Source organism: Lepisosteus platostomus, chromosome 8 (assembly GCF_059453375.1).
Source record: "Lepisosteus platostomus isolate fLepPlt1 chromosome 8, fLepPlt1.hap1, whole genome shotgun sequence".
In the NCBI taxonomy this organism is placed as follows: Eukaryota; Metazoa; Chordata; class Actinopteri; order Semionotiformes; family Lepisosteidae; genus Lepisosteus; species Lepisosteus platostomus.
The window spans coordinates 31042298-31055335 of record NC_142618.1 but is presented as its reverse complement, the minus strand read 5'-3'; the positions used below and the strand labels follow the sequence as shown (position 1 = coordinate 31055335).

The window sequence follows — 13038 nt, the reverse complement described above, 5'->3', positions numbered from 1 at the left end:
AAGGGTTTTTATATAGGGAAATGTAACTTTGTCTTTGGCGTTTTAATTCATTTTCATATTTGCAGTGAAAAGTACTTCAAATTAGTCACAGATCAAACTTTAAGTTGTTCTGTTCTGGAATCCACAGAGCAAGCTATTGGCATTTTACAACAGATAAAGCTAATATTCCAACGCAGGTTTTCGCAAATTCCTGTTGACTTTTAGAGTTCATCAACACTCTGTTCTTCCATGTTTAATAAACCACCTTATATAGTTCACTGTATCACAGAGAAATGTAAGGATGGTATATGGGTGAAGCAACTAACTTTACTAATTAACTTTTTTTTCAGAGCAAGCCATCACCATCGTACGGGAGCTGAGCTCCGTGGAGGTGATAGAACCAGCTGAGGCTCGGTTTGAGGTGGAGATCAGTGTCGTGGAGGTCAAGCCGCCGAAGTGGACACTGTGCGGCGAGCCACTCCACGCCAGTCGGGATGTGGAGATTGAGCATGATGCCACTGTGCACCGCCTCATTTTCAGAAAGACCAAAGCTGACATGACTGGCCCCATCCAATTCACTGCTGGCAAAAGCAAATCTACTGCACAGCTAACTGTGAAAGGTATCGCTTTCAGGTGTTTTGTTTTTTCAAGCCTCATTAATTTGAGGCTTGCAACAACCAATTAATAATATATTAATACCCCCTTTTGGCATTCAAAATGATAATATACTATATGAGTTAATTATCATCAGATAGTAATTATCCTATATGATTCTGTAGTGCTTTATGTAGGACGGGAACCATTTCATATACCAGGAATTGCAACACTCAACTGGGTGACTCGCAGCTGCCATTAGGCAACATCATCAGGTGGATGCTGCACATTGGTGGTGGTGGAGGGGAGTCCCCATTACCTGTAAAAGCGCTTTGAGTGGAGTATCCAGAAAAGCGCTATATAAGTGTAAGCAATTATAATTATAATTATCAGCCCCATTGTGCTATACCAACCTGCCACCAGAGGGCACCCCAAACTCTGGCTGCTGCTCCAGATGCGCAGCTCCATGTTGGTAGCTCATTATTTTATAATAGCTGTCTTGACAACTCAGAATAAAAAGGAATGGGCCCTGTGTGGGTTCCAACAGTCCAAGAATCTACTGTATGAGGTAACAAATAACAAGAACAAACACAAGGAGTAAGCTAACAAGTGAAGGAATCGGGACAAGGAACAGGAAAAAAAATCAAGAAAGTCAGGATCTAGAGCTTAACACAGAGGTAAACAATACTGGACACTGCAAAGTCTGAGAGCAGTTTAAATATGAGGAGGGGAGACATGGAGGCCCAGGTACACTACACAATCTTCTGCTTGGTCTGTGCTTCTGCTGTGCATCTGGAGCAGCAACCACAGCTTGGGGCGCCTTCTAGTGGCAAGATCGTGGAACTATAACAAATTGGACACGTGTAAGAGTGAGAAATTGGTCCTCCAGTTTAATTAATGGTAGATTTTAATGATTTTAGTTAGACTAGATTGTGCAAGCCAGTGTGGAATTTATTCAGTTTACAGGGCTTAGTACAAATGGTTTTAAGAACAGTGCCATGGGCTACTTTAATGCCCAAGTAGTCTGGGTCTTTGCTGGACATCTCAGGTGAAGAATGGCACCTCCTGCAGCACAGTATTGCATCACCATGTCATTACTGAGGCTGTGAACCTCAGTCATGAATGTCTGGGCATCTGTGAAGACACTCAGGTTCCACTATGTTACAACAGCAATGAACAATTAAACTGTCGCATTAGAAAATGCCCCTGTAATGATGAGGAGCACTTGTCATTAAAGTCAGTAAAGTCATTAAATCTATTCATTCAGATTGAGTCCTGAACATTGGAATATTGGAAGTACAAATTGGATTTCTTTGAAAAATTACAAGCAGGGATATCTACCTGATACGCTGTACACATACTGTATGAATATAACTTATTTTCCACAGGGTGTAATTTATCTTTGAAATAAAATCAAATTAATGTAATTTTGATGAGTTACATATTTGTACTTAGGACATTCATATATCAAGAGAGTTAAAACACAAACTCAAAAGGCAGTTTATGGTAGGAATTTATACGGATATATCCCATGAGCTACAGTATCTGCAATGTCCTTTATTTATCTTCAAGTATTTTACATGGTGTTCACAGGACATATTATTGCAATAAAGTAACACAATGGAATATTTTTAATGGTTATTCATCACATGGTTCGATGCTAGGCTATATTACAAAAAAACTAGTCTTTAAAAACTTTCAGCCCTATTCATTCTAGGGCATTTGGTGTTTCTCTTCCAAGAGATGTGTTAAATAAATCCCAATCAAAAATCCCAATCAAACACAACAGCTTCTATATCTCCTTCACATCAGTTCTATTCAGTTAATATTCCTCTCTTAAAGATAGTAGCACTAACAGTCCTCTTTTTCTCACTACAGAACCTCCGGTGCTGGTTCTGCAGCAGATCAAAGATGCAAACGGCAAGGAGAAGGGATCTGCAACCCTGAGCTGTGAGTTTTCTCCCCCTCCTAAGACGGTGTACTGGTACAAGGACCAAGCCCTCCTGGAGGCCTCAAGCAAGTACCGTGTGAAACAGGACAGAGGCCGAATGGAGCTCACCGTTCTGAAGCTGATACCCGAGGACTCTGGAGTGTACTGCTGCAAGGCTGGCAATGCAGAGAGCAAAGGCACACTCACCGTGGAAGGTCAGGAGCTCAGTGGCATGAAAGCTTTAATTTTCAACTGAGTTTAAAATGTACAGATGTACATGTTTGTGATCTTGGGCCCACTGTTTCATAGTGTAGTGCGCTCTCACGAGACACTAGTTCTGTAGGGGCTTGGGCATTTACTGGGACAATTATTAATTGTAGCAGTAAATCACGAAATTTATTCTTTTAATGGCCTTAGAATCCAACCATGCAATATAACTCAAACAACGCACACACAGGTACTAATACACGACGATACATTTATTAAAATTGAATGTGCATGTAAACCTAACAGATCTTATCGTGAGGGTTATCAGAATACAAAAGATATACATTCAGTTACGAAGAGTTACATATATCAAGAGGACATACGTTCAGTATATCATTCATTTAGACCGTTTCGTAAATGAACTTGGTTATAACTTCTACATTAGATACTCAAAACAAGTACATAACTCTTAGGAATTAAATTGATATCAACTGGTTGGGATAACAATTGAATTCTCGAGCTGTAATGCAGTGAAGTTGAATACTCATCCAATCTCTCGGGATTCAGATCTCCTGCGGGCACAAAGAAGCAGTTGCAGGCTTGTTGCTGTCCAAACCGCGTTCTCTGGTTCCGTGCCAGACTGTGCTGTGCGGCCTCCGACGGTGCGCTGCTGATGCTCTCTGAAGACTGGCTAGTTAGTTTTGGCTGAAACTGGCAAGAGTTTGTGCACAGGAGAAAAGATGACTGTGGGTCCCAGCAGGTCAGGAAGAGGACCAGTTCGTTCCTGATGAAGCGCTAGTTCTGAACACTGATTTAGCTGTCCACAGTTCCGACCTGTTCATGAGGCTTGCTGCTGATGCTAACCTCGGGTGGATCCCTTGGTTACGCTGGCAACCTCCGCTCTCGATTCTTAGAACAAAGCAAAGTTCTGGCACTCGGACACACTGGCCGTTACGTGGTTGTCCAGGCTGAGTCTCAGGATGGTCAGGAGGCGCGCTGCGAGAATGTCCTGCCCTTGGGAGCCTTCTGCTCCTGGGCCGTCCTGCCCTGGAATTGTCTCGCACCCCTGGAATTCTCCCAGAATTCTCCTTAGAATAGTCTCTTCTGTTGCCTGTTTTTACCTGGAGGAACTTCAGCTCATTCATTGGTTGAAAGATTCATGGGCATCAGAGACCCACGTGGGTTACTCGGCCCTACCAGTCCCTGATTGGTTGATAAAGGTGACATATGAGTCACTTACTCCTGACACTTAGGAATGCAGTCCAGATGTCCATCTGGCACTCCCTAGACAGATAGGCGCCAATGGATGACCATTGATCATGATAGCCAGGCTTAGCTAAGTGCATCCCCATTTGGGAGCTGTCCCTTATCAAAAGAAAACATCTTTAAATCAGCCTGCATGAATAGCTTGAAGAGAGAAGAGAGAGATGGGGCCTCATTTGGGAAAGCACAGCAACACTTAATTCTGTCTACAATAGAAAAGCTCCATAATAAAAGTAATTTAAAGGGAATCTGTAGTCCCAGTTTCTCAGGTCTGTTATTAAATCTTGGTAACAAAATAAATTCATTTTCCATTGAAAAATGTTAGAAATTTTAAATAATGCACAAAATCGTGAACTTTGTAAAAGGACTAAATGCTGCCATGTTGTCGCAAACCCATGATTACACCATGGGTGAGAGCGAGAATCCCCATGAATTATGAACCGATGTGGTCCCTTCCTGCTCACTATTCGCTGTAATGACTAATGCAATGCAATGAACGAGCTAATAAATACATGTTGTGCAGCATATATTTCACACCAGAAAGATTCCAACATGATCTGCAGGCAGAGTTAAGAAGTAAGTTGTATTTGTCAGCAAACCCTTCCCGAAGTTGAAGAGCTACAGTATATTTCTATTGGATTAGAAGAGATGTATTTACAAGCCTGCTTGCTTACAATGTTATAGGGCTGCAACACATTGTTACATTGTTACATTGTTGCCTCGTTCAGTATCGTAGAACATTGTACTGCACATTCCTGGAAATTTCATATATTTTGTGATGTAAATTGGAGGTTTTAGAAGTTCCTGTGTACATTTGACTTTTACTGTGCTTTGAAATGCACTCATCAATGCTGATTCTTTCTAACCCCAAAATAAAAAAATAGTGTTGCAGATCCACTTTAATAGAGATCCTTAAGGTGATAAATAACAAACAGGCTTGATAGTCCAATCTGCATCTTTATATGTCTAAGCTTTCTTATAAATGAGTTATTTTAGTTTGTAAGTGGAGAACACAGGCTTTTAAAATTAAAAAAATAAATTTGAAGTTAATTTCCAATTGTATTCACAATTTTAAAACAACATACTGTGACTTAAATTCTGCACTTTGAGCTATATATTCTAACATTCTGTTTGCCCTTTTACTGCTTCCTCACATTGTCTAGAAGATGTAAATCATGTGTCAACATCAATATCTGAGTTATTTCCTAGTTGGCTTCTCCAAATTCAGTGGTCAGTGTCTGTAGCTTATGTTTCTGCCACCTGCATTTAATAATCTGCACATCTTGTGTTTGCCAGGTGTTTACAGTTTTAAGTTTTATCTAAATCTTTTTGATTGTCCTTTGCAGTTTTTTTAGTGTTTGTGTGACACGTGTCTCTTAACCAGCAGCATGGTGTTGACACATTGACATCCTGTTAGTAAGGTCATTGCACCCTTACCTGCCATAACCTGAATGATAAGCAGCTAATAAAACTGTGAAGAATCATGAAACCAGGCCTACGGAAGGACTAACCTGAATGTAATTTAACCATCCTGCCCTAATTTGGTCTGCCCTAATTTAACTGCTTTTAACTGACCAGATTCCCCTTGTCTGTACTTTATATTATGAGGAGAGAGAGAGATCTGTGCTTCTCCCTTCCTAAATTAACTTCAGTATAGAACAGCAAACCGTGTCTTTTCCTTCTTCTTCCCTAAGCTATAACAGAAAGTGAACTGTACTTCACCCTCTTTCAAACTATGGCAAGCCAAACTACCGTATATGTTTCTCCTCGTAATATATGGGAGAACAAGTTAGTGAATAAGCACTTAACTGCCAGCATTCCCTTCGCCACCGTCAATCTTAGCTCTTGTGTGGTCTGATTGGCAACCCTTTGGTTAGCCTGTCTAGATGATCAGACCATTGGAAGACTTCTGTGTTTCTTTCCTGATTGTAATCTTCTGCTTTTGGTCTTTTAATATTGTGTGGATGCCTGCACTTATTTTCTCTCCAAGTCGCACAGCTGCAGCACAATCTGTCAGAGCCATCTGAGAAAGATGTCTACTTGTGATATTTTGCTAAATATTCTAAATTTAGTTTCATCTGTGAACTTGAATGCTGTCGTTTGCTAACTATGTTGCAATCTAGATCACAGAGATAAATAATTAAAAGCAGAGGTTCTAAGACAGATCCCTGAGGCACTCCACTAATTGTATCAAGCCGATTTGACAATTCACGTATTAAGCTTTCCAGTTCCTACAGTAGCTAAATCCTTCAGGTTTTAAGCTTTGTTGAAGGAAAACAGAAACAAACTTTACACTGCTGGAAAAATGTATGAGATTTCATTCATCTTTACCGCACGGTCTGTTCTGACGTGTTTTTCTGTTTTGTCTGCAGCTCGCAAAGTGGAGATAATCCAGCACCTGGAGTCAGTGGAGGTGGAGGAGGATGGTAGTGCTTTCTTCTGCTGTGAGGTGTCCCACGATGATGAAGCGTTGCAGTGGTTCCTCAATGATAACCCACTCTGTTCCAATGATGTCAATGAGATCAGGCAGATTGGCAAACGCCACACCCTCACCCTCAAGCGGCTGGCCCCTGAGGATTCTGGGACTGTGAAGGTCACAGTAAGGGAGATCACTGAGTCGACAAACCTCACGGTTAAAGGTAAGTTCTGTTTTAACTCAAAGATCTTCACCAAAGGAGCAGTAAATACAGGCAAAGATGGAAATGAATGGGACATAAGTATTACTGGTCAAGATCTGGGCAGACACACTTTCATTGCTGCTTTTGTTGTAATGCAGCAAAGGTTTTGACAGGAAATATATAAAACACAAAGAGAAAGAATTAACTGTTCCTTATGAAAAAGATACAATTAAGCATGATTCAAAGAAATCTTCAATTTATTCACAGCTTACAGTTATTTTAAAGAAATCGTAAAAAGCATTATGAACTTAAAAATACCATCACCCATATGCATAAATAGCATCCTAGGAGTCTTACAGTATATCACTGCCCTCCATTTATAATATGAAGTTGTGTGTCATTTTTGCTCCATTACACCAGGGACAGTTAGACATCTTCTAGATAATCAAGTCCTTAATGTTATTTTTTCATTGCCTTCTCCAGAGAAGGTGGCTGTGTTCTTGAAGTCACTGGATGATGTAGTGGGAGAGGAGCGAGGGATGATCACACTGGAGTGTGAAGCCTCCAAACCCAAAGTCACCCCTGTCTGGAAGAAGGACAGTGTTGTCCTGACTGCTTCCGATAAGTATGAACTGCTGCATGCTGGGAAGGCACTTGGTCTGATTGTCCATGACCTCACTAAGGAGGATGCTGGGCTCTACAGTTGTGACATTGGCACAGACATCGCGAAGTCCAAGGTTACTGTTCAAGGTGGGTACCATACTGCATTCACATCTGCACTACCGCACTGAGAGTTCATTAAAGGAGCTGTCTAAAAAAGCATGTTTTAAGCAATCATTCGATCTATTTATGAGCTGAAGTATGGTTTTGTTGTTTTACTGTTATAAGCCCTAAGGTGAGGGAGCTTTATTGTAATGACTTTTTTTGAGTATGGGATTCTGATCATCATATTTAAACACACCAAGAATGTTGTGTTGGTGGCTACACATGAAGCATGCCTTCTGAATTGCACTAATGATATGCTGTTTCCTCATACTGTTATATGCTGTTTCTTCATACATTCATATATTTTTCTATTTTACACACTTAATGATCTCTCATATTCATTCTTCTGAGGAAATTCAGTAATGGTTGTAAATAAATGGAGCTAAAGACCCTGAATGTCCTGAATGTGTCAGTACTAGGTGGTGCCATGAATTTTCATCTTATGTCCGCTTCTGTCCTTTTAGACCTGAACATTGGGATTACCAAGAGGCTGAAGACTGCAGAGGCAAAGGAGGGGGAGACCTGCAGCTTTGAGTGCATCCTGTCACATGAGAGCATTGATGACTGCTCCTGGAGTGTGGGGGGGCAGCCAGTGGAGAACGATGGTCGATTCGAGATCTCCAACAAGGGCCGCAAGTACATGCTGACCATCAAGGAAGTGAAGGCTTCTGATGCTGGGGACGTAGTATTCACTGCCAGGAACCTCAGCTCCAAGACCACACTGTTTGTCAAAGGTCACTAAAGACTGTGCTTTGTATCATCCACATGAGACATTTTACATTAAGAACAAAAAAATAGATGAAAGAGAAATAAACAACAACAAAAAAAAAAAGATGTAGGATAAAAATCGATTTAGAATGTCATATAAATAACCTTTTTCATTTAAAAAAAAATATCACTGATGTGATCAATTCCTCATAAATAATATTTTCAACATCCAAAATAGTTTTCACCACAATTACTTTTTCTTTTAGTTCAGCTATGTCATGTTTTGTTCAGTAGTGTATAAGATGCTGCGTGTTGAGAAGCTGAAAGACAATTTGCCTAGATGGATAGACAATCTTCTGAGCACTCTGTTTCTGAGTGTTTATTTTTACCTTTGTAGAGAAGTCATCTACTATAACCAAAGAGCTGCAGAGCTGCAGGGTGACCCCGGGGGAAGATGCAGTGCTGAGCTGTGAAATATCAAAGCCTGGAGCCAGTGTCAAGTGGTACAAAGATGGCAAATCCATTAGGAGGAGCCACAAGTATGAGATAATCCAGGAAGACAGCTTGCAGACGTTAATCATTCACAACACCACAGCCAAGGACTCAGGAGAGTACAGCTGTGAGACAGACAGCTCCAAAACCAGAGCAAAACTTGACGTGAAGGGTAAGTCCTTGAATCGTGGGATGGGTGGAAATTGTTTTTAAGGATATAGTGTTGCAATATAGAGTTCAATAGGAACATCATATCATTTTTGCCTTTTCTTTTTATTTCTTTGGTCTGCATCTAATCATAGTAAAATAATAATCCACTTAAAGTACTTCACGGGTAATGCAGACTCCCATCCACTCACACCAGTGTGTAGCCCTCACCTGGATGATACGATGACAGCCAACGTGTGCCAGTACGCTCACAACATATTAGATATCACTGTGGAGGAGTCATGGAGCCAATTCGGAGGCCATGATTGGTAAAGGCCACGGGGAAATTAGGCCAGGGTAACACCCCTACTCTCTTTGAAAAATGCCCTGGGATTATTAATGACCGCGGAGAGCCAGGATCTTCATTTTTTCATCTCATCTGAAGGTGCTTTTTTACAGTATGGTGGTCCCCATCACTATACAGGGGCATTAGGACCCTCACAGACCACAGGGTGAGTGCCCCCTACTGGTCCCACTATCACCTCTTCCTGCCACGACCGTAGCTCCTTTCCCAGAAGGTCTCCTATGCAGGTACTGACCAGGCTCATACCTGAGCTTCAGTGGGCCAGTTGTGAGTTACAAGGTGATATACAGTAGCTGCTGGCATTGTTTGAAGGAGCCAAACTCCACACTTATGCATTGCTGCTCTTACACAGGTCACAGTCATTACTCTGTGCTTGCACTTTCAGAAGAAGAAAACAACTTCACCACAATGCTGCAAGACCTGACGGTGGAGGAGATGGGCTCTGCGACTCTGGAGTGTGAGACCACACTTCCTGTCAGCAAAGTCACCTGGAAGAAGGGTGTGATGGAGTTGAAAGATGGCACCAAGTATGAAATAAAACAGCAGGGAACCCTCCTCTCTCTCACCATTAGTAACCTGGAGAAGAATGACAGCGATAGCTACTCCTGCGACATTGGGGCCATGAAGTGCAGAGCCAGGCTAACAGTGCATGGTATGAATTTAGTATAGAGGACTATATGTGGGGTCAGGAAAGACACAGCCTCACAGGTCTATTGGGCAGAAAATTCATATAGGGGCAAGCTCTTCCGGCTGAAGATGAGCATTTCTTCTTTATAACATCCCATTGTCTGTTAGTTTTCTCTTTATAGCGTCTAGTTAAAGAATGTGATTCTGGTCTTATCAGTAAACTGTTTCTATTTTTCTGTTTTAGTAATGTTTGTATTGGGTATTTTTAAAATAAAAGTCACTTAGGAGAGCAGGAATTTCTAGTTGCACCTGAGGTGAATTCAATGCATGATATATGTTGTTACATTGTAGCTTTATTTACACTGAGAAGAATAACTTTTTGATACAGTACACCCTGTATCTACAAATTCCATTCCAATTAAAACTATATTTAAGAGCTTGTAATTCAGTGGATTGTATCTAAAACTACATGGGAAACTACTGAAGGACACAGAGATATTTCTACAATTTATTAACAAAACTTTGAAGAAAAAGGTTACATTCATGTGATTTAGTTGTGTAAAATGTGACTTTCCCTGCTACCCAGATTTCTATGATGCCTTAATTTACTGTAAAAAAATGTATTTGTATTTGTTTTTGAGTGTGTCTTGTGCTGGTTATTAGGATATGTTGAGTGTTCAACTCTACCTTTTACAGTACAATGTTAGAGTCCCAGGGAAATATTATTAGAGAATGTGTATGGCTACAGAAGTAATTTAATTGATCATCAAGAGTGTGATGGTTCTTTAAAATCTTGTCTCAAACCTCAAAAAGGCATAGAAACTTCACTCCAGGATGCTTTAACCTATCCCATGTAGAAACATTAAAGAATAGCTCATTTCAGCAAGAATACAAAAGTCTCAGAAAGTGTTTTAGAATGATGATTCTGCTACTGAAATGTTCCCTGACGATACAGTTGTAGATTTAGGGGTGTAGAGGTGGAGGCATTACTGGTCTTTTGTCATTAATAGTTGGATATAAAAGGTTGAATATGAGGCTGTTCAAATCAGATAGGTTTCAGCTGAAAAGAAAGGCATGTACTGTAACACTCCTCTCTCCTGTACTTTTTAGAAAAGCCACCTGTCATTACAAAAGACTTAAAAGACTGTGATGCCCAGGAAGGAGAAGATGTGTTGCTACTGTGTGAGACCTCTAAAGACTGTCCAGTCCATTGGTACAAAGATGGGATTGCGCTGAAGACGTCTTCCAAGTACAAGATGAGCTGCATAGGTGCTGAGGCCCGGCTCACCATCAGGAGTGCAGAGGAGAAAGATGGAGGAATGTACGAGTGTGAGGCAGGGCAGTCCAGGACCAAGGCCAGGGTCACAGTGAAGGGTAAGGAGCGAATCCTCTTCACTTTTTAGGTGTTACCATTGCCTCATCATCGCCATTAACAAGGCAATGTATAAACTCCCTGGGGTGTAACATCATGAATGTTTTCATTCTTCATTTACTGGCCACTAATAAATCACACCTTGTGTGTGATTAACTGTTCTCATCTGTGTCTGTACTTTAAGTGCTTCATCATAATCTTCATATTTTCACACACCTATGCTTATTAAACGTTCAAGGATGCCCATAGTTGCAAAGGTAGGCTGTGTTCCCCTTTTTAGTGATAATATCACTTTGTATGCTTTCAAAAAGCAGAGCTCTGTTGTTTGTATGGAGCGTTTGGTTTATTCCTCTGTTAGAAGGTTTGGTTTATGATAATCCTGGGAATGGAATGACAGAGACACCCTGATGAACAGGGTTTTCTCATGTGTACTTCAGAAATGGCAGTACTGTTTATTCGGGTTTAGAGGATTAGAGGTTGCAGATAGAAGGATCCAAATGCTGCACATTCACTAAACCTGGAACCTCAGCCCCAAAGAAAGACTACTAACACAGGAGAGCGCATCAAAGTGGACCTTGTGATTAACCTTTTAACTGTCATCATGTTCTGATTCTCTTTTGTTTGTTTCCCGTATCCTACTAACGACCATTATTGTGCTTGATCATCTCTGAAGGATAAAAGGGTCCTTTTTTTCCACAGACAACCACTAGTCTGGTCTTTCAGGGAAGGTTTTAGTACTTTGACTAAATAAGCTAAGTGCCTACTTTAGGTATGTAATTAAAGCAAATGGGCACATGGAAATTTATGTTTTGACAGTGGTACCAAATTAGATCAATTAGTAATGCATTGTAGCTGCATTTATTTAGCAGTAAAAATACTATCAATGTTGCTAATTCAATGAGCCACACAAGACACTGGCTGTGGTGTATACAAAAGAAACAAAGTATGAATTAATTTCATTTAAAAGAATCTTGGTGCTCAAGTATAGAGTGATATGAACTGGATTATTTGAGGTAGGGAAAAAAGTACGCCCCTTGAAATACAGAGATAATTAAGATAAAGAGAGAAATGTGGATTTATTTGACAGAACATTGCAACCTGCTTAGACAGTAGGTGAGGTAGATAACAGACTCTAGATTTCTGGTTTTAAACCATATTTCATGGGTGTCATTTCTGCACCACGCTACCTGGATCTGGGAACTGAAACTTAATGTAGTGTTTTTCTTCTTTCTAAGCGTGTGAGTGTATCACTACTGAATAGCAGTATGATCATTTATTATGTATTGGGTCATATTCCTTGCTGAGTCCTTGCTGTAGTTTACCTGTAGTTCACTAATAAAGAGTAACCTAGGTCTGTTGTGTTGCTGTTTCAACAAAACAAATGATGCATTACAGGTGTGATATTTTGGGTCTCATAGTCTACACGGGCTGGGCTCTTTTGCTGCATACTCTAAGATAAGGATACTAGCGGTATTCTGTAACAATTTCTTCCTAACATCTCATTCTACAGTACATGCAGTTCTAGCACATGCCCATTTTCAGCCTAGTACCAGGCCCACAGAAATCTCCATGTCTGCACCCTAGCTACACATACAAACTCTCAAGCTAACTAATAGATTGACTGGGTGAGCTTTTGTTTTCCAACTTCTTGTCATTTGCCAAAGTATTCCACAGGTTTCTTGAAGAGAAAAGTTTCTCTGATTTCTTTTATACTGCAAACAAGTAAATACTGCAAACTATAGTGTCTCACGGGTCCTTCAAACAAACAATAAAGAACTGTGCTTGCCACATTAATTTATAATGTGAGAGGCAAACTAATTTAGAAAAGGGGATAAAGTGTAATCTTTTACATTGACAGGTACGCTAGAGGGAGCTAGGGAGGAGCAGAAAACTACTCTTGCATCAACACAACATGATCAAAATGCATATTGTCGCAAATATCGCCAGACATTTGGTTCTCTCTTCATACCAA

General features: G+C 40.5%; 1 protein-coding gene across 5 annotated transcripts in view; it reads left to right on the top strand.

Annotated features, from left to right (window-relative positions):
- Positions 1-13038, top strand: part of obscnb (obscurin, cytoskeletal calmodulin and titin-interacting RhoGEF b) — a 155916-nt gene that overhangs the window by 51785 nt on the left and 91093 nt on the right. For all 5 annotated transcript variants that reach the window (XM_088643095.1, XM_088643098.1, XM_088643097.1 and 2 more), the window contains exons 23-30: positions 330-599; positions 2452-2718; positions 6346-6612; positions 7075-7341; positions 7821-8090; positions 8462-8728; positions 9453-9719; positions 10805-11068. In XM_088643095.1, coding sequence (XP_088499221.1) covers positions 330-599; positions 2452-2718; positions 6346-6612; positions 7075-7341; positions 7821-8090; positions 8462-8728; positions 9453-9719; positions 10805-11068 — 2139 coding nt within the window. The remainder of the gene's footprint in view (positions 1-329; positions 600-2451; positions 2719-6345; positions 6613-7074; positions 7342-7820; positions 8091-8461; positions 8729-9452; positions 9720-10804; positions 11069-13038) is intronic.